Source organism: Melopsittacus undulatus, chromosome 2, assembly GCF_012275295.1.
Source record: "Melopsittacus undulatus isolate bMelUnd1 chromosome 2, bMelUnd1.mat.Z, whole genome shotgun sequence".
Classification (NCBI taxonomy): Eukaryota; Metazoa; Chordata; class Aves; order Psittaciformes; family Psittaculidae; genus Melopsittacus; species Melopsittacus undulatus.
In genome coordinates this window covers 67,772,532-67,797,585 of record NC_047528.1, presented here as the reverse complement: position 1 = coordinate 67,797,585, position 25,054 = coordinate 67,772,532, and the positions used below count along the sequence as shown (strand labels likewise).

Below are 25,054 nucleotides of genomic sequence, written 5' to 3'. Positions count from 1 at the left end.
GCCAAGCAAAGTCAGCCAAGAGCTGCCTGCAGCCACTGCAATGGCCAGTGTGTGTATATCCCTTTTCTGATCTCCATTTGAGTGGATTCCGAAGTGTCTTCCAAAGTGACCTTGATGCAGCCAGGTCCATAAAACTGACTCTAACAGCTCTCATGATAGATGCTGGCATCTGAGCCTTCTGCCCTGATGTCTGCACCTCTTTTGTTAGGGAACGTAGTTGGGTATTTCCTTCAAACCTCATCATTCAGTAACAGATGGGATGTGCTGCTGAGCAGCTAAGTGAATAATTATCTTTGGTCTACTTGTATCAGAAGGCAGCTTCTGAGTGCAGTCAACCATTACCTCTGTCACAGGGCTTCTCCAGCCATCAGTGGTAGGACAGGACTAAATTCTAGCATGTGGCCCAGCTCCTGGTCAACTCTAAACCAGGTCTGAGGCAGCAGCTTACTCTGTTCCCTCACCATTGAGTCTAGGAAGCAGTTTGTGGAAGCATCCAAGAATATATACTTCTTTAGCAGGACTAATCTGGTTCATTAATAAGACTCCATGAGCCTGGCTGATGAGCTGCTCCTGAAGCGAGAAAGGGCTAACACCATATTCATTCCAGGCCTGCTCTTTGGGTAGGCTGTGCTTACAAAACTCATTAATGTGGCCAACAAGGCAGACCAACTGGAAAGGCTGTGATGCCATTCCTAGGCAAGTAGCTGTCAAAAGGCAGTTGAGTGTTTAGCTGTAGCTTTCTTGGGGATTTACCCACCCTTGCTAGTAAATAGTAATTTTAATTGTCATTTGTTTGGCATGGTTGACAAAATAAAGGGTTACCTTCCTTATTGTGGGAAGGATATCATGTAAACAAGGGAACTATGTAAGAAGTATTTTGGAGAGCTGCATGGGTATGTCTACAGCTGCCTTGATAAGCGCTGCTCTGTTGATGATGGAGACTGCATCTCTGACATTACATGAAATTAGATTTGTGCCAGGAGGTGGCAGCCTCGTGCTGCTGATCGAGAATTAGAAACGTCGCTGATGAGGTGCTCTCTGTAATAGAGCCCTTTCTGCTGGAAAGCAAACAGTCCTGTGTGACCTTACAGGGTCAAGAAAAGAACACATTAGTTTCCAGCTGAATTTTACAAATGAGCTGCTTCTCTCTTTTTCTATCCCTTTCTACCCAGTGGAAGTTGTAGGCAGGAGGAGATGGAGATAATGTTCTGTGCCTCCCTGAGCAGCACAGTGTATAGTGCTGGTGCAGGCCTGAGCCTCCTGTCCCTAGGGTTGTGTGGGATGCTTTCTGAGCCTTGGCACTTGCCATTATGTTAGATTGCAAGAGGCTAACATGAAAATTAAGTCGTGTTAAAGTAAAAAGCAGTGTAAGGAGGAAAACAAGCAAAAATGCCCTCTGCTTCCCTTGCTTTGTTCTGAATGCCTCAAGTAATCAGAAGAGCGTCAATCTTTCCAGATAGGGTATGTCACCAGTGTACCAGGGCCCATTAACTAGGCTTAAACATAGGCTTTAAATTAAACTAGGCTAAACAGAGAACCTATGGTTTGTAGCAGAGCCTTAACTTCAGTTTGCTGCTTGACTATTTGGGAAAGTGAGGTCATGACTGCAAAATCTGAATAAAAAATAATGGGATCTTTAAGTGCTTTTGGTTTCTGCCACTTGATGCTGAGCAAGTTAAAAATTAACGCCAGAAACTGGAGCTAAAGCCCTGATGTCATGTGTTTTGAATTTCTTGGCTGTCTATCAGTGGGATGTATCCAAGCATACGAATGGTAAACAGTTAGACTTCTCTAGGAGTAGGTTGGGTTTTTTTTTCTTGGAAACCAAAGGAAGACTTGGATATTAAAAATATAGTCTCATCCTTCTGAGGCTAAAAAGAAGAAAGAAAGAAAGAAAAAATTTTTTGCCCGAAGTTTTAAGTCTCGGAAAACTCAAGAGTTCTGTAAATCAAAACCACTGGCAAAGTTCCTCTTTTCAGAAAAGTAGCTGACTTATCATTTCATTTATCTGTTACAGGAAAAAAGGGAACTCCTGTCATTTGTATTGTAAAACAATGGGGTTTTTTTTCCATTTTTTCATTAGATGTTATTGACCTGTTCCTTTTTATGTTGAATGAAGTAACATGTAGACTAATGCCTTCCTCTCCTTCACAATCTGCTTCAAATGAGGAAGCTCATGCTTATTTTAATGAAGTAATTTCAGTTATATTTAGTGACCTTTTATGAAATCTTAAAGCATTATGTCTTTCAATTTAAAATATTTTAAGTATCCTTCTACCATAAAAGCTAAAGGTTACACAGAAAATGTCAACTTAGGTATTCCCTACCTTATATTGGTTTCTAAGAGCTTTCCATTTAATGATTTGTATTTTAGTTTTTCCTTTAAATGAGCAAGCTGAAAAAGAAGCCTGGAAACACTAACTCTCACATAGTTGCTATGTTAACTTCCCAGTTATTTGGGATGGTGGTAAAACTGACAGCATAGTGTCAATCTCGGGTTATACTTCATTATCTTACACAGGGTGGTCCAACAATAAAGTGTGCATTTCTTAAATACCATGCCTCAGTGTGCTGCAATGGCAGGAGGCGAGTATTGAAGTTGGGATCCAGCTTTGTGTTACATTTCAGACTGGAATGAGGGATGTCTGATAAGAGATTACGTCTTTCTGGTTTGCAGACTGTTTCCATTACTCTACAACTTAGATCCTTCACTGCTTTATTTTAGCTGCTTTCTGCTATGCTTGAAGGGCAGATACACAGACACAGTACTGTTACTTGCCTTGTGGGCTTTTTCCTTTCACAGTATCATTTTTTGCACCGTTTCCTCCAGTTCTCTTTCCCTGCCCAGTTTTTCTCATCTTCCTCATTCTTTCCCAGTCTCTAGTATCTCTTTATCAGTCTTGAATCTCTCTTGCTGGAGGTGCAATGCAGCCTCTGAACCTCTGGCCTCACGCATGTGGGTCCTTCCTTTGGCAGGAAAGAGATTGCCTCATGTTTTGGATATCTGGAATTAAGCATGGGAGATGCTTCCTTATCTCTAAAATAAATTCTGTGCCTAACAATTCACATCAGGGAGAAAACGTGTGGGGAAGGCCCATACCCTGTAGGAGCTGAGCTGAGATAGATCTAGGAGCAGATGGGTGATACAGGTTTAACTGCCAAGCTTTGTCAAGCCTTAGCAGGCAGTTTCAGGAGTCCTTATCTTTGTTAGGTAAAGAAACCAACCTTATTAGGTAAAACCAACCTGAAATAACATTTCCTAAGTCCAGAGTTGTTTTACTGACTGGCTTTAGTTTTTATTTATTTCTGTATCATGGTGCTGGGAATTCTCCTTTTCCTTGGGCATCCTCTGAGAAACCATTGAAATCTTCCAAAATAGCTAATATTTTCCAAAAATGCTGCACTCATTACAAACATCTGGGAAACCTTCAGCATTCTGACTTGGCAAAGGCACAGCAATGAGAGAGAAGTTGCTGAGGGGAAGTTGTTGGGCAGTTTTTAATTTTAGGTTTTGCCACACACCCAGAGATGTCTCAGTTTTGCCCTTTCAGAGCAGAGTGTTCTGACCTGGAGTGTATGTTGGTATGGGAGAAGAGCTATTGAATCAGGAATCCAAAACAAATCCATCTAAAGTCTTTGGCTCAGCCTTCAAGGAGCAGGAGAGTGCATGCTCTTCATAGCACAAGCTATGGCCTTAAATATTTGGTTCATTGAGATGTCAGCCTGCAATCAGGTGTGTACACTTGCTCTTTGTAAAGCAAGGCCTCTGTGGATTTCTGATCATCTGAGCTTTTATTTCACATAAGCAGTATATAGTTCATGTACTATGCCTTCATGGAAAAATAAGGAAAAAAAGCTCTCACAGGCTGCTAAGGAATTCATGTGGAAAATATTAGAAACCAAACATTCTTTCACGGGTGTTTTTCTTTAAGTACAACTGAAAAGGGCAATGCAGAGTAAAAACACATTCTGCTATGACTGGAGATCAATGTGGCTAAAGATTGTTAGCCAGTTGTTAAACAGTTTATAAAACAATCGAGTGATTTAATACATATTACCTGTTGTTTTAGACTGCTCTGAAACTAGGTAGTTGTTGATGGCTATTGGCGGCCTTTTTCATATACTCATAGCTTCCTGTGATTATTTTCTCCAAGCAGTTTTTCTCTTTTAGACTACATGCAGGACTGAAGTGGAAGGAATTGGCTTAGATCTGCTCTGTCTCTTTGCAGAGCTATTGAATCTAATTTTCTGGGGGAGGTAGCCTGTCATGAGTAGAGGTGTTTTGCCAGCCTGAATCTGAATGAACAAAGAATATTACTGGACATCTCGATCATAAAGTACTTCTGTTATTAATTTTTGTTATTTTGGTCACTTTGTCATTGTTCTGCCATTCTCAGTGTTGTATGCTTCGTTCTTTTTTTGTTTTGGTTAGGGTTTTTTGTGTTTGGTTTGCTTTGTTTTGCTAGGGAGCTCTGTAAAGCTACCACCTCATGAGCATTTTGTTACTCACACTGCATTCTTGTACTGTACCAGAGTTGGTGACCACGTTCCATCGGTGGAAGAGATGAGTGAAAGCCGCTGGCTGTACTTCAGGTGACACTGTGCTTTCCTTGATACCCAATTAACCTCGTGCTTGGCTTTTTTCATCTTTTTAACGCTGAAGTATGTGCTCTTTTTTCATACTATGGCATGCTTCTACTGCTTCTCCTTTTCTGCAGAGTGCCATAGATGTTCCTCAGTTCTGAGTCTGTTTTCTTCTTCTGGGAGAGTGTGGATCACACATGTCTTTAGGCAAAAAAAAAGTCCACAAAACACCACAACTTTTAACTCTGTGTATGGGTAATTAATGAAGCAAAGATAGCATCTCTGGCCTGCGAAGGATTAAAAGCTGAAGAATCACGGATGCTATCCTGTGAACCTTTATAACACAGGTATTCTTAAGCATTCTTTGGAGTTATTTCATACAACTGTTCAGGTTGGAAGGGACTTCATAGATGATTTAGCTCAGCCTTTTTGGGGGTGTATTTTAAAAACTGAGGGTTATCACATTGCTTCCCAGGAAGTTGCTCATAAGAGCAGAGATAAACCAGAATCCTAGTCTTTTCCAGCTGATGGTTTTTATAACAGATACATGGATAGAAAGAGAATCAACAAGAAGATAAATCTCTAACTGGGTTATATAGGGCATGTGTATTGCATGTGTGTGTGTATATATATATATATACACATCTACAGAATATTTTTGCAAAGAAAACTCTTTGGGATGAGGCAATGGTAAGTTTCCTGTCATGATTGAAGGTTCCCAGCAAACTACTAAACTTGCCAGAGATTTAGTATGCTTGTTTGTACAGAGAAACTGAGAACTATTATCTGTTACAGTCATTCTTGGCTGCTGCCACAGCAATTACATATGCCAGAATGTAGTAAAGCCTGGTATTTCGGTAACTTGTCATCTGTGTGTTGCAGGGCCTTGGAAAGGTTTTTGAAGTGTCAGAAGAAATAGCTCCACCATTTAAAAATGACATAGTGGAGAACTTGAAGTAGTTCTGTCTCCTTTTTTTTTTTTTTACCATTCCTTTCCATATATTTAGTTTCCACTTTGCATTCCACATATTCTGCACCTTGTGTGTCAACCGTTTTCTACCACACTGTTTAAATTACTGAATTATACATAGGTTTAGCATTTGAGGGATCAAATCTGTGTAACTGTGCTCCTATATGTGATGCTGGAGTTGTAGCATAACTTGTAGAATAAGGACAAGAAGGAGGTTAAGAAGTCAACTAAGAGCAGAAACATAGTGCTTTGGTACTGGGCTCAGTGGTTGTCCTTTTGTTGTTACAGAGCTCTCAGTCTGAAAAGTCTCTTATGACTTAAAAACATAAGCAAACTAACTAGGGAGGAGTGAAGAAGTATGCTAAGATTGGAGCAATTTTTACTGTAGCATACTCTTGTCTAGTATTTCTAGTACCCTTCCCAAGGGAGAAATAAAGATGCTTGAAATTTATACACTACGAACTGTTTGCCCTGAAGTATTAAGGTATCTGTCAAATACTGAATCAATGTCAGTAGGGGAAATAGGTGGGGTTTTCACCAGGTTTGGAATATTATGCATTGTTACAGCTGAAAAACTGCTCATATTCTTCATCTGACATCTGCTTTTTAGGAGTTACTTATTTGAATTGTTACTGTGCACCCTAAAGGAATGCACACAACTGCTGCAATGGGCTTTCAGAATGAGTGGAGTGGAAATGAAGATGCTGTCTGTAGTAAGAGTTTTTCCTAAAATTTGAGCCATTTTAATATAGAAAAGCTCCTCTTCAGCATGACAGTAAACCCGAACACCTGGCCTGAGATGTACTGTGACTTTTCATTGAACAGAACGGTCATCCTGTTTTGGTTCTCTCTTAAGCACCCTTCATCTGCCTAAGAGCAGTTAAAATCCCCCAAAAAATGCACATCTTTGTAAGTCAAGTAAAAGCTGAGACATTCTGAATTGTTTGGTTTTCTTGTGTACTGTGAAGTGAAAGAGTAGGCCAGTGAGCTAAAACTGTTTTGGGGATGCAAGCTGTGTTCTTCTCAAACAAGATTCTTGAACTCCCCATTCATCTCACCAGCCATGCAGCTAACATGAATATGGTTGCTCGCATAGTGCGTTGAACCTCCCCAGTGCGTACCTGGAGTTTGAAAAACCACAAACATTTCTTTTATGTGTATTTATAAAGGAATGCATGATCTTGTATATATATTGCTATACTGAGTGGGTTTCCTGGTGTTGCTTATCAGCTTTTGGTATGAGGCTTCACTAGGTAACTAGTTTGTCTGCAGAAGACCCTTCTTACGTCTTCATAGCTTAGTGGTAGCCTAACCTGTAACATTTAAGCCCTTGTAACCTTTCAGAGCTCTTTTGTGTGGAGTTTTATGTTAGCACGTGTAACAACCCAACATGCAATCTTTGTCTCTCTAGTGTTCCCTTAAAATGGTAAAGCTTTTAGTTGTGAGGCTGGACAGTGCCAATGAATTCCCAGGCCAAATGTGCCGAAAGGTTAAGATAACTCTGTATGTGAAAAAAGGAAGTGACAATGAAAGAAAAGAAACTCGGGTTAAAATCCAGGCAAGAAGACTGTTTTATGTGAGGCTGCTACAGGCTGTCTCAGAGTGGCTTTCTGGATTTTCCCTGAACTACTTTAAGTTATGTGCAGCCTTGGATTGGCTGTTGAGTCCATAAAGGATGACTTAAAACCTTAGTTCTGTGCCTATGTTCTCCTGTTATTCTAATAGGAAGTGGTGCCCTTGAACTTATTTGAAGGTGTTCCCTTTTAGTTTAATCCATTCTCTCTTCTGTGCCTGAAGGTAAATAGTGTCTGAATTACTGCTTGCCATAAGGCATGCAGATGCATGTCCCTGGGACACACAAATTAACTGGTTTTACCAGCAAGGCTCTTTTGGTTTCTGGCAATCCTCTGAGATGTTGTGTAAACACTGTGGCTAGAAATAGCTGACACAAAGTCTAAGTAACAGAGGGATTGCACTAAACCAGCTCAGTCCCTTCCAAGGGAGGGAAAATGAAGAAGCTGGCTATTTCAGACAGTATGTTTTTCTGGTTGCCTGCATTTTCCTACACTTATTATGCAACATGGTAGGACTGAAACACAATGCATTTGAGAATGACAGTCTTACCCAACATTTGAGGTTGGAGGTCTAGGTTCTGCGAAACAGCACAGAAATTAAGGCATAAGCAGGATTTAAAACTAGACAAGAATAATCTTAAAGAATAGCCCAAAACAAACCAGAACAACCTGAGCATAATTGCAAGGATTAAATACCCATCTTGGAGAGAAGTGCTATGTGAAAGGATGCAGTAGGGTGCTCACTAACTATACAAAAGCAAGTAGATTGCTTCTTATGAACATATCGTATCATCATGCACCATTTCATTAAACGGACCCTCCCTCACTCAGGTAGGAGTCTGGACTAGACAAACCTCTCGTTAATCCACTTTGGCTGTGTTGTGTTAGGTGAATGAAACTTGCAGCAAATTAGGATTATGAGTCTTTACAAAGTATTTTTGTTTCATACAGTGCATTAAAACTTTGTGTGTGTGTGGCTTCTTTTAATCATATATTTGAGCTATTCTCAGGCCTATCTGGCAGCTAAGTAATTTGCTGTGTCAAGTATTTAGGCTGGGCTCTTTAGTCTCTAGTTCCTTACTGCTGGACATGAGGAGCTTTTTCCACTGAAGAGGATGTGATCCAAAATTCATCTTTTAAGTCAGAATTAGTCTTTGCCACCATCCTAAAAGAATTGGCAACAAAGGTAAGCTGTTCAAGTTGATGCCAAGATGGAGTTAAAGCTGTTATCTACAGGTAGCTGCTGCTTGAGTGAAAAAGCATCTTGTGTACAGCTATGTAACTGCAGGGGAATAATGGACAGCTCTTCCTCAAACTGTTCTTATAACCTCTCTGAATGCAGCTTTGCTGGGTGCTTAAAGTGCTTTTAAAATGCGTTCTGCCAAACTTACAGCATTTCCGACCCTCGGTAATACCACTTGCTTTGTTTTCCTAATGTTTCTGTAGGGTTGGGGTTGACCCAGATCAGGATCCTCCACCTACTAATGACAGCTTTCAAGTCTTACAAGGAGTAAGTAAATACGTAACTTCTCTATTAGGCTAATCTTATTGTATTATCTAAGACAATAAAGAACTGCAGCAGCTATGTGCATGGAAAGAATCTTTCTCTCCTAGCTGGCAAGTCAGTAATGCATTTTACTTTATACTATTCAAGGAATGCCTATCAAAAAACATTCTATGGTTTTGGGTGTAATGCTACAGAGTTAATATTTTTTGTGTATATGTCTATGTATAAGGCATCCAAAACCTTCCAAAATCTGTTAATACAGTCTATTTAACAATGTGCTTTCCTCTTCCCTAGCCACACAAGATGCATGCTTTTAACATGCTACAGCATAAACAGTTCTTCCCAAGACTGACACAGACATAATCCTCTTGGCTTCTGCCCAATAACTGATACCAGATTTTGACCCTTGGACTTGCTTGGAATCAAAGATTAAGTTTGCTAATCCAGTCTCAGCTCCTGCATACTGTACCACAAGATGGCTGGATCTTGTCTGTGCTACCTACTGCCTGTATGAGGCAAAAGGAACACTGCAAAAATTGTCATTTATATTCAGCAAACTGTTGCTGTGAATCATTAGTGCAGCTTTCTATGCATCAGTAACAACCCAGGAGTTGGCTCTTTTTTCCCTGCAATACGCTATTGGCAAACAAAGACTATCAAGAGAACGGTGTTCATAGCAGAAATTTCAGTTTTCCTTGTCTAGAAACTGAGTGGATTCACAGGAAGAGTTAAAGGTTTGGAAAAAAAAAAGCCAACCCCAAACAAGACAACAACCACCCAACATTTCTTCTGTTCAGATGTTTAGTTTACATGCTCCCAGAGTACCATAATTGTTCTGTAGCACAACTGGTTGCTTATACAGGAATCTGCTAGAGGAAGTTGGATGACAGCAAAGATAGATTACTTTGGACGCAGAGGATGCTTAGGGTGCAAGCATGTGAACCTCAGGCTGTATGATGCTGGTGTTAAGGCTGGTTACCGTATCACCAGATACATGGATGGAATATTTGCTGTATCTGGGATCAGCTTTCTTATTAGCTGTTTCTCCTGCCTTGCCCTATTTTTTGTTTGGTCACAGGTTGCACAGGTAACAACTACTTGCTTAGGAAACATCTCTTTCATTGCAGGAACTACATTAGGTATCTCTGTGCTCTTTGTAGAAGCCTGTGTCCAGCACACAAAATAGATTCCAAAATAGTGGGTTTGGGTACTAAGAAGCGTGAACTTGTTTTTTTATCTATCTGAAAGCAATCAGAAGGCCAGGCCTCAAAACACCTTTTATGGTGAAGACCACAGTTCCTGCCTAATTTCAAGGTTAGGAAGTGGTATTGTGGTAAGATGGCTTTGGCCAGTTCAGACTGAGCTTGTCAGTATTTGAAGAATTGCTTTATAGGAAACAGAACATGGGTATTCTGTTCTATTTAGTGTCTGGATGGAAATATCTTGTTACTTTTTTCCCATGTAAACACGAAGCACTTACCATTTGTTTCCTTCTTTAGCTGAGCTTTGCATTCCTAATGGAGCCCATTAGTCAGTTCCCTTTGGATTCCTCTTTCTTTCACCAAGCCAAGATTAGCAGCATGTCGCAGTTAAAGAAAATATATCATTTGGGATGTGGAGGGAGTGAAAATGTACTAAGGTTTAACTCTTGGTGGATTGTGGATTTTTTGCAGATCAGAAGTACCCAGGGCAATCCTGTCTTGTTTTCAATAGTTTGGCAGAGGACTCATGCAAGGCATTCTCACTTCATCTGTTTTCCTGTGTTTAACTTTGGCTTTTGACCAAAAAAAACAAAAGGGAAAAAAAAACCCAACCCAAACCCAGAACAAAAAATCCCAAATGAAGCCCAACTCCCCCCCAGAAAAGCCAACATACAAAAAACCAAATCAGTAACAAAAGTAAAATCAGATGCAGCTGCAGACCAACTGGTGCAATGACTTGCAGCACATCAAATAAAGGGTTATATTTAACATTGTTGGCTCTTCCGAGCTTGATCTAGCACTTAGGAAATTTTAATGACCTTCAACAACTGTGATTTTATATGGATTCCCTGTGAAGCGTGTTTCTCAAGTGTGATGCATTTCATCACGTTAGAGTTTCAGGTATGGTAAATTCCCTTGTTCTTCCAAGGAAGTAATAGGCTTAAGGGAAGAACATCAAATAGACTTGGAGTTAAGGAAGCCAACCAAGCAATGAATAGGGATCAGTCTGGATTATTCCCGTTCATTTATCTGGGGAGGGAGATGGGGATGAGACATCAATGAGGCTTATTTGTCAGTCTTGGACATATTCCTATATCCATTACTGCATTAACTGTGCAATAAGCTTTTAGACTCAAGGGAACTTGCTGGTATAGGGCTCGCTAAGGTAACTGGAGGGCAATGAAGAGTGCTGTCTGCAGTCCAAGTACAGTATTGAAGTCATTTGGCCTTTTTGGACAATAATGTGGAAGATTGGAATGTGTGATTTGGTTGTTGTTTGGGTTTATTTTTTCTACCTGAAATAATTGAATGTGTTTTTATCTTATTTATAGGAAGGTCCAGATTCTGAAAGAAGGAACAGGACAAAGCAGGAAAGTGCTTGGCTCTTCAGGCTATGGTATAGCTTTGACCATAAGTATCCTTTTGAAAAAACAGCTTACCTTCATGGCATGAAATGCTCACTTTTTTCTTTTCCATGTACTCATACATAGCCTTAAGCACTTGAGACAGTCAAGTTGATGAAAGATCAAGTATTTGACAGGTTCAAGGCACAGAACTGAAGCTTGAAGTCACCGACTCAAAAGTTGGACCGTTCCTTTCTCGTATGTATGTATGTTCATACTTGCTGGGGACAGAAGCCAGTCAGTTCTAGGACCTGATGTTCCATCCTAAACAGTAACACAGCCAATCTGATTTGTTCCATTAATCTGTTCTCATCCTCACTGATGTTCATAGCACTAACTAGTTTTCCAGTTCACTGTACATGTCTAAGCCCCAATTCATTGCTCTGAAGGGCCATCTGCTTTTCCTATGGGGAAACTTGTTGCTAATATATGAAGTTCTGAAACTAAAAATCTGCATACGATTCAGCTTATTCCCTTTAGTATATCTGGGACTTCCTATGGGTGTTAAAGCAGAGTGTCCTTGTGTGTGTATATAGTATTGTAAACCTTTCTGAAGCTGGTAAATGCTTTCTGAGGCTTCTGAACAATTTTTGTGTAGCTGTCCTGTCTTCCCCGCTTGTGGGTTTTATTAATCTACTTAGCATATTCTTAATCAGTACATCATGGAGGTGCCCCTCCTTAACAGCTTACACTCAGTGGAAAATAACAAAGATAACCTTGTGGTCATGGCAGATCACTTATATCCAGAACTTCAAAAAACTTCAAGTTATTGATTCCTAATAATTTCTGGGGCTGTTAAATATATGTAAATACCTGTGACAGAGCCTTAATCTTGTTGCAGCTTGCATCCGAGAAGTAAGTCTTTTCACTGTGATCTTGGCCACAGTGAAATAAGAGATTGCTGGCCTGTTGGAGGACAGTAGTTTTCTTCCATGCTTTGTGCATCAAGATTTCCCACTCAGAGAAACCCAGGTATAGTGTTGAAAGCATTTGGATCCTAATAGCGGTTGCTAGTTCAGGATAAAATGTGTTTGTGACTGATGCTTTCAGATGCAGTAGTGTTGGACCAAAGCCCAGAAGGGAGTGTATGTGCTAGCTTAAATATGTTTGTAATTCCAGGTTAACCCTTTGAGTTGAGTGGTGGTGTCAAGGTGAGTTGAGGTCAGTTTTTGTTGACCCTGTTAAACAGGAAGTCAAAAAGAAGACCTCCATGGTAAAATCACGGAAGGATCTGGCTCTGACTGACTGCTTCTTTTTTGTGTTTTTAAGAAGGAAGCAGAGCTATCCTCTTCCCCTGCCTTTACAAAAGGGTTGTGCCCAATGAATAAAGGAGTAGTTGGCAATGCTGACTTCCCTCAGCTGAGGCTAGCACAGCTGCAGCAAGGGGAGGGGGAAGTATGAGGTGAAAATTACAGCTTAATTAGCTGTTTCATGGAAACTTAAAGGGTGCTGAGAATGCATTTGCTTTTCAGTGGTGACTAGCACTCTTTAGGCAAGGTTTATGTGAAGTTTGTGCCAAGGAAACTGCCATCCAGAGGCTGAACTGTCTTTCTGTATCTTAGAGATAGAAGCTTGCTCCTTCTATTGCAAAGAGGCATTCGGATAAGCATTGGCTGGGTGGGCTTAAATTGCATGGAAGGGATGATCTTTGGAATTGCCACCTCTATACCCACAAGTAAAATGTTTTTTGCTGATGCATTCCCTTGGTTCGTGGGTAGAAAAGCAGAATGCCTCAAAATTCATTCTCTGCAAAGGAACTTAACATGAAAAAGATGTAAGTAAGTTGCACTTGGCAGTGCTCTCTGACACTGGCTATTGCCTGCAGAGCTCTGTCCGGATGGATAACTGGGAAATTCATTCTTGTGGAACACAGAGTTCATTTATTGTCAAGGGCTATTTCTAGTATTCACCCACAATTGTTAAACAGGAAAAAAAACTGCAACTTTGAAGTACCAGATGCCTTTTACTGGTTTTGTTTTATTATGGCGAAGTTGGTGCGTGCCAGTCTGCTGCAAAGCAATATAGAGGCTGGTAGGTTAGTGTGAGGGTAAAACGCTTATTTCTTTCCAGGACTGGGTGTAGCCCACACTGCTAGTGGAGGAGGAAAGTAGGAAACATAACTCTGCAGCAGCATAATCATGCTGTTACAAGCTCAAGTAAACATGCTATGCTAGGATCTGCTAAAAGGGAGGGATACATCTCTGTATAAAGAGCCCCCTTTAAAACTCCTCCTTTCCCCTATGTACCTTCATCTGTGAGAGGATCAGGGAAACCATTATGTTCACAAGTGGACTTGATTCTTAGAACTCCAAGCCCAGAGAGAAATAAATTACCTGCAATATATATTTACATTTAAAATAATCAGAACAACTGAAAAAATAACAAAGAAACCCCACACCAACCCAGACCCCTGTGGTCCTGATTTCAAACATTTGGAAGAATTAGCACTCTCCTCCTGAGCTCTTTTCTTGTGCCAGTCAAGACCAGCTTGCTGCTCTGTAGCAGAGCCACCTTTTTTGACTCCAGAGCATTTCCCCAGGCAGATTGTCCATCTGTGTGAACACATAAGGATTTACCTGGAGGCAGACATCTGAAAAGAGGTGTAATGACACCTTTCCCATCCTGCTGCCCCCTCAATATAATCTAGGTAGCATTGCTTTTCTTCCACTCTGTGTTATGTGATTCTTTCCATGCAGTTTTCCTTCTTTAGGGCTCTGTGTGGTATGAACATGTGCACTGCAGAGATAACTTTGAGCCTTACTAGGGTAAGATCTTTAGTTGCATCTTTGTGGTTTGGTGACCAGCTAGTAACTCAAGTGGCTGCATTGCTTTGAAAACATTGGATGGACAGTATTTCTTTATTTCTCTGTGTTGAGCCACACACGTGTGTCACCTTGTTACCTCTAGCTCACCTCAACACCATGCTCCCACCTGCACAGCAGAAATACCTTTGGACCTATTAGCACTTGTGCCTCTGCTTGCTCCTTTTGGCACCAGAGATCCCAAAAGCTGAACCACTGCAACTGCTTGAAACTTGTAAGAAGGGTGTTAGGTTGTTTTCCTTGCAGGGAGTGTAAGAGTAAGGAAACTGCCCTTGAAAGGATCAAAGGAAAATGTTTCTTGGGGGGAGATGTTTTTCATTTATTTGTCTACAAATGCAGATTTTTTTCAAATGGATATTTTACATGCAATTATTGAACTGCACATAGGTCAAAGGCAGAACCACTTTCATGTACAATTGTCTTTTTATTTTCAATACTGGTTTTCGAGCACTGATGTGTTTTCCTTAACTACTTCAGTTATTTAAAGCCAATTCTCACCCACAGTGGCCCTCCATTAACCACAACTCTACCCAGCTGGTGTGGTCTGGTTGCTCGCTGTCTGACAAGTCCCCAGGTTTATGATGTAAGTAGAACAACTCAATACTTCTGGGTTTTGTTTTTTTATTTATCTAACTTCAGGAAAGCATTTTTTATTACTATTATTTTAGGCAAAAGGTTGGTGAGAGAGACACACCACAAGAAAGTGTTGGTTTGTTCAAGGCAGAAAAGGTTTAAGATACTCTACCTTGAGGCAACATCTTCCGTCAGTAAAAATAAGATATGATCTTTATTGTTCAAATACTACCTTAAAAAAAAAAAGACATTAAAGTATATTGGAAAATCACAAGCTTAGTCAATAAACCAGTTCTGTGAATCACTGTAAAATATTCAGTCCCTTCTCAACACTTTTGGACAAGATTCTTTTCCTGTTACTGCTGAGGGTGCATTGAGGTCTCCTTCAGAGAAGACAGGCCCATGCACCTATGCCAGAAAAAAATCTGGTGGAGCTTCCTCCCATTGTTTCCACTGTGAAATCTGAGACTGTGTTTCATCAATTACTTATCTCAGTGTAGCAGGTCACTATACTGGCTTTACAGCCATGTCTTGTAATAATTGATGCTTCATTCTCCTATTACTCTTGCAGGATCTTGATACATGCTATTCCTATCTCCACAGGGCTTCTGAAATGTACAACTCTGTATAAGCTGCCCATAAATAAAACCGTTGCACTATGTGGGATCACTCAGATTTACAGGTTCTTTGGAATGGTAACATCTCTGCCATGTTCAAGTAGTCTTGGACCAGTTTTCTATTAATCTTTTCCTAGATAGTTATGAATTCCAATTCCAACTTTGGAATACTACCCCTGCTTATCTTTCTGGTGTCATTAGCATCTTGCTTTTACCTGATAGTAAAATTTCAAAGAAGTGTGAAATACCTGCTGCCTATTTGGAGCTATTGGTAATGCAAGAAATTGGCCTTGTTCCCATCTTTGCAGTGCCACTAAAGATCTTACAACAGATCTAGGTTGGAATGCATCCATCAGATCAATTAGCCTACTTGTGTGTTGCCCATGTGTCTATCTCTGATCTTGTAAGATTAGTTATCTAGTAACCAGAATAAAAATGTAAGATTTGGCTTCACTTTCTTTAACAGTTGGACTTTTTCTCCCTCATCTTTACTCCCGATTCTTAGCTACTACTGTATGTGTAAACTTATTCTTTTATTGGATTTGTTCTGGCACACACAAATGCATACACAGTTGGGATGTTAACTGCATCATTAAAAGTGCTTATAAGGCCGCGTACTTTATATAAGGTATATGAATGACGTGGAACTTTGTGCTGTCTTCTTGTTCTTATTTCATTGCATTGCTGCATTAGTCTTAGGGAAGAATATAGTTTTGAGACTTTTATTTCTAGTTTCTTCTCAAGATTTACAGACTTTGCAGTTGCTTTATTGCTTTTCGTTACTCTGCATTGCAGGATTTGTGATAGCACTCGGCTATACCGTTTTATTACTGGCTAAAAGTTGTGGAATCTTTCTGCCTTATCATTAGGTGTAGGTAAAGCAACTGAGAGTGCCATATCTTTGAGGTACAAAAGCTGCTTTGCATAGTTGTGCTTTTCTGAAGTGTTTCCAGGAAAATTTAATGGTACATCTGAGAGAATTAAGACTTGGAATTAAACAAGCAAAAAAGTCTGTAAATACTCGTGAGAATGTAAAATATCTGGAAAATGTGTTTCAAAAAGAAGTAATAAATTCTAGATCTCACTCAGATGTATGTCTGAGCAGTTATGACATCTGCATAGAGAAGAATGCATGCACCTATGTGGCTATACTGACTGTATATTTGTGTATTGTTTTCAATATTTCTTCCCTCCCTGGCTTTATTACAACCTTATTTAGAATTCATCATCACTTCTGTGACTGGGAGTACATGTTTTTAATAAGATGCCAAAGGGTGGGTTATCTTATTACATAGTCCACCTACAACCTATTCCTAAGTAAGAGATCGTGTCCTTTAAGCCTGAAGTTGCATGGCATACATGTAAGTTTCTGAGTCAGCATGCAGGGGGTGAGGTGCAGTGGATATTTTCCCAAAGCTGCAGTTACTGTTCCTTGCCTATGTTCTCCTACTGCTTTAGACTGTGTTGCTAAGCTCACTGTCAAATGCTTCCCACCCAAACAGAATCCATGTTGGAATTTAAAAGCATGAAAAATTGCTGTAGAAATTTTGTAAATTATGCTTTTCAAGAATTCACTCCTATATTTCTCTTCTGGTGCTCTCTTCAGTGTATGTCCCTGCCCATGACAGAGGGTAGAACTAGGTGATGATCTTTGAGGTCATTTCCAAACCAAACCACTCTATAGTTCTATGTCCATATGGCAGGGCTTTCCAATTAATCCCAAAATGATGTAGGTCACTTTTTTTCTGCCTTATTGACATGTCCTTTAAAACTTTAGTAATTGTTTCAACTCTTTATTCCATTTGGAAGAGCCATCTGCATTTTCACCTCCTCTTCCTGATGATCAAGAACTCTTGGAGATATTTTGGTTGTTCAGGGTTGTATTTTTTTTGTCCTATGCACTCTCCCACCCATTTTTTAAGTCTATTTCTTGCACCATACAAAGTGTGACAGCTTGGTATAAAAGCAGAGAGAATTCAATTATCTTTCTAAATGCGCAAACCCAGTAAAGGAACTTCATTTGCACTCTATGTAAGCCTTGGAGGACTGAATTTTTGAAACTGGAAAGAAAATGCTTCACCTGTGCATCCCCCCTTCCATTTCTTCCTGCCTCCAGCTTCACAGCAAGAAGTTGCTTAATTTCCTTGAAGAATTTGAAGTCAGCTGAGAAATAGAGAAACTCTAAAGAGAGATTGTTTGCATGCCTGCTACATGACACTTTTGTTTTGGAAGCAGAAGATAAGTAACTTCTGATACAAGTTTTGTCATTCACATTGCCTGTGTTGTATTCAGCACCAGCAGTGTACGTGATGATTACCAGCACTTTGTATGTGTGGTGTACTTGGCAATGCAAAAAGAAGCGCATGCATTGGAAGGCAATAAAGACTGGCTTTGTAAGCAGGAACTCCAAGCTTTAGCTGTTTGAATGTCTCCAGCATGCTTTCCTAAGAGCATGGGCAGATTTTACCACAAATGGGACAGAGTTCTCTGAGGGCCCTCAGGCTTATGGTCAGTACATCAAAGCAAAATTCAATCTTTTATATGGTTTTGGATTTAGCTACCCAGCCATTCTAGTTTGTTAGTTTTTAAGTAGTGAAATTCAGACCTATGTTTTTTGAGTGAATTGAAGCTGTTCCTACAGAACTGTAGGGACTGCAGAGGCCAGTTTAGGGTTATTGTTGGAAGAATTTCAAGCCTCTGGGGATCTACTTGGATACATTTCCTGCCTTTCTTGAATTGTTCATGCTGCATGAAGCACAGTAGGTTTATTCACCCATCCTCTTTGCTTGCAAACATAGCAAATCTATATGCTACATGGGATTGTTCATGGATGTTCTCTGGGGAAACACATAAAATAAATTGCCTGCTACTTGCAGTGCTTTTCAGAAGTGAAATAAGTGGAATTTGGCCTGTAGAAGGCAAGTTTGTTCAGCACACTGAAAGAAAGCTCAGTGTTTTCTCTGGAACTGATCATGTTTACATACATGTAAGCACAGCCTGGGACAAACCAGCAAAGACTGAGTTAGGACTTGCCATATAGTTTAAAGCCTGTGGCCCAAGCAGTACTTGGCTTTTCAGTCTTTTGGAGAAGCTCAAGTATAGTGTGTGTTCTTACCAGTTGCTTATCTGACAGGTGGCTGTAAGGATTCCCTTTTAAATAGTATTGAGGAGACAGAAGATGCTTTGGGACCTTGCTGCAGACACTGCACATGTGGCCCTGGTATTGCAATACCTCCTGATGTGCCATTAGCCGTGCTTTCTCCTCCTTGGTGCTTCTTCAAGAGCAAATACCATGAAAGGCAACTTGTGATAGAGCTGCTGATTTCTTTGACTTCTTAAAACAGCCAGTCAGCTGTCACAAACCATTCTAACTAATTTTTCTGCTTTTCATCTTTGTTTGTCTCTTCTTCAAAACCAGAATGTATAGGGACACCAGATTTTCTTAAACAGCTGATTTTGTGTACCTTTTCTAAACATCCTGGTCTTGTCCCTTGGACTTATACTTTTTTTTTTTTTGCAGTGGAAACCTTGTAAAGTCTGATTCTGCCAACTCGAGTTGAACTCTTTAATTTCTGCCTGCCTTTCTTAAAACAGTGACAGTAGTTCACTGTTTTCTTTGCAATCAAAGAAACCAAGTGTTCAGAGCTGTTTGCTCTTTGAGAACTGTATTTTCTATCACAGTAACCCTGTCTCTAATAAGTGATGATCAATTTGGATGCCACAAAGGTTCTGAGGAATCAGTATTCATTTTAAGTAGGGCTTGTCTTGCACCTGACACCGAACTGCACCATTTCTGTCATTGGTTTTGGTAAACTCTTGACACCGCTTCCCATCCTCATTAGTTAAACAGTCTGCATCATCCAGAGGTTTCTGCTGCCTTATTTTGACCAATTATCACTCTGAAATAATGACAGGTAGCTTTCCTAGGTAGCTTTATTTAACCACATTTTTCATTGTGAACAGGTTAATCAGCATTTTCAATCTCAAGTGCCTCCTGTTCTCAGTGCAGGTAGGGCTTTCTGGTTGGGCTGATAACAGGCTTCCTACCTCGTGTAGCCTGAACCCTCCTTCCTTTGCCAAAGTGGAAGAAGATGATGTATTTTGAGAACATAACCTGATCAGTGTCCAGCCTACCAAGGAGAACAGCAATACATGCTTATTTCATTCTTGCTAAGCAGTATGGAAATAATTGTTTTCAGAGACAAGAAAGCAAATTTATAGCTTTTTTTTTTTTTTTTAAAAAAAAAAAAAGCTGATAGAATTTTCTTCAAATATGAAGAGGCCCCATTTTTCTCACTAATTCTGCTGTTTTGCCTTTTTACCAAGACCATGTTAAACAAGAGTGAAACATGGTACAGGTGCTTGCTGTTGTAGAGAAATTATTACTCTAGCAATTTGTAGTCTCTGATAGTGTATTTCATCCTGTCTCTGCCAAAATAGATTCACAGGGTTTCATGAGCCACTTTAACTGATTTTGAAAAGAAAACATGAGAACTATTTACAAAACTATGAAGCTAGCACTTTCTTATATCAGTCTTTCTACTTGTATGGCTCAGGAGCGTTCCTAAGAACTAGGTCAAATAATTCTCTATTTAGTACCAGGTAAGATGGAGGAGATAGTTTAAAAAGAGTTGGTCTATAACAAAAATTTGTCCGGGGAAACTTAAATATAAGGAATTTGGGCTTAATGAGTTCTGATCAGTTTATGCAAGTCTTTTGCTAATTAGCCAAATTCCTTAGTAACAGATGCAACTCTGTATCTGGAGTGACTTAATTATGTGTAGTCTCCAGTCTTTTTCCTGTACCGCCTTCTAAATTGTCAAGCAAAAAACAGAGTGTATTGCGCGTCTTTCCTGTACTTCTGGTAAACTTCCAGTGCTATTAAATCCCCAGTTACCTGTTTTATAATCTAGTTCTTGGATTCAGCTCCCCCTTGTCTCTCCACAACAGCAGTAGTTATATAGGCAGCAGTAAGCTGATTTGCAAACACTAGGATCAAAGCTATTTTTAACATTTCTCAAGGTGGATCTTTACAGCTCACTTCCACTTCTGTGTTAACACACAGGTGAGCTCTTCCATTCAGTTACCTTCTTGACAAAGAGTGGATGTGTGCTGTGCCAAGGTTTTTCGTTACTTTTTTTTTCTTTTTCCCCCAGAATCAAGAACAGCTTAGAGAAGAGGATTCTGATTTTATTCTGAATGATGGTGACCTTACTGTGACATACGGTGATACAACAATAACTGCAAACGGTTCTTCTGGCCCCCATACAGCTACCACTAGCCTTGATGACAGGAGAACAAAAAGCAGTTCAGAGGAAGCACTGGAACGTGATGTGGGAGCAGCAGATCATGAAATTACAAGCAGAGGTACCCGGCTAGTATTTCCTCTGGAAGACAATGCATGATTACTGACTCAGTAAAAATAACTCTTGCTCTGTGGATGGATCAAGGAAGACTGCAGGCCACTGTGTCACTTGAGGTGGGGATGTTTATTTAAACATGTCAACATGTGTAAGTGATTTTACTAGGGTCTGAAGATGTCACCTATTTTTTACTCAAGATGCTGACAGTGGGATTTTCTAAATGTCTGAAAAAGGATGAATGAGAAAACTGGTCACTCTATTTTCAACCACATACTGAATTCATGTATAATTACCATGCTGCAATTGTCTTGTTCAGCTGCAGCAGCTCTCTCTGAAGAGAGGTACAAGAAAACATTGTCACAGAACTGAGCTTGTTTTGGCTTAGCTTGAGAATGTGGAAGAAGAAATATAAACCTAGTAATTATGCGGTGAAAAAAGATGTGTGTGTATCTGAGTGTGGAGAGATCCACTGTTAACTTCCCTCACTGAGGAAACTATCGAGTAAGACAGGACAGTATACATTAGAACTACAAGTGCATGAATGCCAGACTGTGTGGGGAATCTGTTACTGCAAGCTGTACTTAATGCATTTCAGGGAAAAGAAGATTTCTTCACTGGCCAGGTGTTTAAATAGGAAGGCAACAAGAGCTACTTCTCCCTTTAGCTTTAGGCAACTTGACTATTACTATTAGCTGAACTTCTAGTGCCTCAAAAGAAAAACATCCAGCTTCCTGTGGTCTAAGATGTACCTGAACCAGCACAAGCCTGGAGCCAGGCTTTCTTGAGTAGAAGTAATGAGGTAATACCTTCTTTCCCTTAAAGCTCTTAAAATCAGGTGAAAATAGTTGGAAACATATCTTGGACTGGGGAAAACAGCAAATAAAGAGGGCAGGGGGGGTATGAGAGAGACAGTATTGAACTTGCATGGAACCATGAGGTTTCATATTGCTCAGAAGAATCCATGGACTCTGCTTACAGTTCTTGTGTGTGATAAACAGCAAACATCTAATTAAATGGACAAGCAAATACCACTGGCTTTAGCATTTGTGACTATCCTAAAAGAAAGGTGTTTACTCTTGTTCTCTTTTGCAGAGTGGATGTGAAACTTCTGTGGGACATTGCACAACATATAAGCTATGGAAGTGATGAACTGTAGTATCTTAAATGTGAAAAGGGAAAAATCTTTGCCTAGTATTTAGCCCACTTACATGTAGGCTAGCTTTAACTTATTGCTAAATGCTTTTTTAATTTCCAAATGAGGAGATATCATAGTCTTTGCCAGTAGCTGAAAATTCATGCTTTGAAGAGCAGTTCAGCTGTTTAAAGCATGCTAAAATGTGATTTCATTCTCGTGTGTCAAAAGGTTTATTTTTTTAAAGAGTTTTGTTGCCCACTAACGTGATGTAATATCAGTTTGTCTAAAAGTGTGGTTTTCTTGCTCCCCAAACTGTGTGTGAGTAAATACCCATTGGTTTTACTTAACTATTAAACTTTACGGGCTACCTTCGGTATGAGAACTTACTGCTGCAGGGAAACTTTGCAGTCATGTTGTCTAGTCTGTTTTCTTTCAGCTGTGTTCTCTGAGTGATCTACCTCCTTGTCTGTCCCTCCAAGGTACATGTGTAAAGGGCATTGATCTGTAGTGACTGTCTGATATGATTAAGAGAGACAAGGAAACCAGAAGTCTTTGTGGAAAAACTGGAAGACCAATACAGTCATCTATGTTCTTAAGTGATGAAGAGTAACAAACCCTGATTGAAGACCTCCAAGCAGAACAACTCCTTTTCAGTTCTCCTCTGCTTCCAAGGAAGACAAAGCAGATAGCAATGATCCATGCTATTTATATTGTTTACATGGCTTGTTTTCTCTTTTTTCTTTTTGTTTTAAGTGCTCTGGCAGTAGAAAAGGTAGCTTCCTACTAAATTACAGAAACCATTACATTTATTTTGGACAACACTTTGGGACCCGTGTGGTCAGTGCTGAGGGAGGACTTGAGATTTCTACAACAATTAGTGTTATTCTCTGTCATATGAACCAAATTTTGGGTTGAGATAGTGAAACATACTCAAAATAAATGGGTTTGATACAGTGAGGTAGATCTTTACATGCAGCTTGAAGCTGAAGCTTTGCAAATCACTTCAGCTGGAAAGAGAATCTTAGGCAAAGAGAGATCTGTTCTTTGGAGGAAAGATGAGGTACTGCTTCTGGAAGTACAAGCTATGTTACTTAGCTTGCTCAGGAAGATGGAATCTCTTGAAAGCATCAATAAACCATCCCATTGCAGGTGCTTCTCTGTGTTTTTAATTCTCACAGGAAAAATATACAATTGAATGAAGTCCACCAGTAAGCCCAAAATGTGGTTGTGAAAGAGCAGCCAAGCTACAGATGATTGGTGAGAAGTGAGGAATATCATAGTCTAACTTCACATTCAAAAATAACTTAAAATGCTTATCTAACACAGTAAAGAGAGGCCCATATCAATAAGCTTCATTTTGATTCCTATATTGCAAGAATTAATTTTATTCCTTGATTTTTACCTATTTTTCATCATAAGTCTTTCCAAAATTATATATCATTGCTGACAAACGGTAAGCTAAAACATGTAGCCCCTTCTTACACCAATCCCTGTACCAAATTCACAAGGGGACTCCTTTACTGAAAACGTTGGGGGAAAAATAAAACCAACAAAAGAAGCCCTTCTTGTCCTGAAATACTGCATATTTCACCAACTCTCTAACAGATATGTTTTTCTTGGGTGTATCCCTTTGAAAGATTAGTTCAATACTTTCAATTCCTTTTCCAGAGGGACCCTGACACGCTTGTGAGGTGGTCTGATGCCAACCTTAAGAAGTTTAACCATTCCAAGTGCAAGGTCCTACACCTGGGTCTGAGCAATCCCAGGTCCTACTCCTGGTCGGAGCAACAGGTTGGGCAGAGAAGAGATTCAGAGCAGTCCTGTGGAGAAGGACTTGGGGGTGTTGGTCAATGAGAAAATGACCATGAGCCAGCAGTGTGCACTCGCAGCCCAGAAAGCCAACCACATCCTGGGCTGCATCAAAAGGAGTGTGACCAGCAGGTCAAAGGAGGTTATCCTGCCCCTTTACTCTGCTCTCATGAGACCTCACTTGGAGTATTGTGTGCAGTTCTGGTGTCCTCAACATAAAAAGGACATGGTACTGTTAGAACATGTCCAGAGGAGGCCACGAGGATGATCAGGGGACTGGAGCACCTCCCATATGAAGACAGGCTGAGAAAGTTGTTGCTGTTCAGCCTGGAGAAGAGAATGCTGCGTGGAGACCTCAGAGCAGCCTTCCAGTATCTGAAGGGGGCCTACAGGGATGCTGGGGAGGGACTCTTCATTAGGGACTGTAGTGACAGGACAAGGGGTAATGGGTTAAAACCTAAACAGGGGAAGTTTAGATTGGAGATAAGGAAGAAATTCTTTACTGTAGGGGTGGTGAGGTACTGGAATGGGTTGCCCAGGGAAGTTGTGACTGCTCCATCCCTGGCAGTGCTCAAGGCCAGATTGGACAGAGCCTTGGGTGATCTGGTTTAGTGTGAGGTGTCCCTGCCCACAGCAGGGGGGTTGGAACTAGATGACCTTATGGTCCTTTCCAACCCTAACTGTTCTATGATTCTATGATTCAGTAAGATTCTGAGCTTCCAAGAACTTGACCAAATCATACCAGCAAATGTGTATTGTCTTATAAAACTTGGTGTGAGGTTTTGAATAGAAAGCACAGCTTGAGACTGTACTGAACCACAATCACTATGGATCAGTATCTTCTTCAGACTGAAATAGAAAACCTACAAGATGATGGTCTTCACTGAAAGAAGTATTGCTATACCAGCATAGGACGTTGCAGCTTATGTGGCTGCCCTTGCACTTGGGGCTGAGTAATTTACAGTGTTTTGCTTGCTCCATCATCAACTCACTGCTGGAATTCCTCATTGAAGTTGCCAAGGAATCTTGAGAAGGGAAAAGTGAAGCTGCTAATCTTATTTCAGTGCTTCCTAGAAGCTAATGCTGGCAGTTAGGCATGACTGTTTTGCAGTTGCTTGAATTCCCATTGCTGTGGCTTTTAACACAAGTAAATCCACAAGCAGTACACCAACATTATATTTAAACAGACTAAGAAGTTGTCTAAACCTTTCTGCATATTCATCTGTAATACTGGGGGCAGGGGATGGCAGGGGTTGGGGTTTTATTTACAGAATTTGGAGGAACACAAAAATACCTGAAAATCTGGCATTTATGTGCTTTCCTTGTAGTTCATCAGGGGTGCTTGCAATGTGATGATGTTTTGAGCCGTCTGCAAATGTTTTGTGTAAAAGACCAAATTTGCTTCCCTGGGTCTAGAGGCAGTTTTATCAGTTAAAGCTGAGTAGCTGTGAGCTGATCCTGTGACTACCAAGAGCAGCCTCACTCAAACACAGGT

The 25,054-nt window shown here is 40.2% G+C and overlaps 1 protein-coding gene across 4 annotated transcripts in view; it reads left to right on the top strand.

Moving 5' to 3' along the window:
* SLC9A7 (solute carrier family 9 member A7) overlaps nucleotides 1–22,893 on the top strand; it is a 73,490-nt gene extending 50,597 nt beyond the window's left edge. Inside the window, exons 13-18 of one of the 4 annotated variants that reach the window (XR_004549413.1) lie at nucleotides 4,534–4,593; nucleotides 8,575–8,638; nucleotides 11,169–11,251; nucleotides 14,540–14,645; nucleotides 20,409–20,731; nucleotides 21,708–22,893. Coding sequence is in view for 3 of the 4 variants with exons in the window: in XM_034060007.1 (XP_033915898.1) it covers nucleotides 4,534–4,593; nucleotides 8,575–8,638; nucleotides 11,169–11,251; nucleotides 14,540–14,645; nucleotides 20,409–20,657 (562 nt within the window). In the remaining variant the exon portion in view is untranslated. Of the gene's footprint in view, nucleotides 1–4,533; nucleotides 4,594–8,574; nucleotides 8,639–11,168; nucleotides 11,252–14,539; nucleotides 14,646–20,408 lie in introns of all 4 variants that reach the window. The other 3 variants (XM_034060009.1, XM_034060007.1, XM_034060008.1) reach the window with 3 other exon arrangements.
* The last annotated feature ends 2,161 nt before the right edge of the window (nucleotides 22,894–25,054 follow it).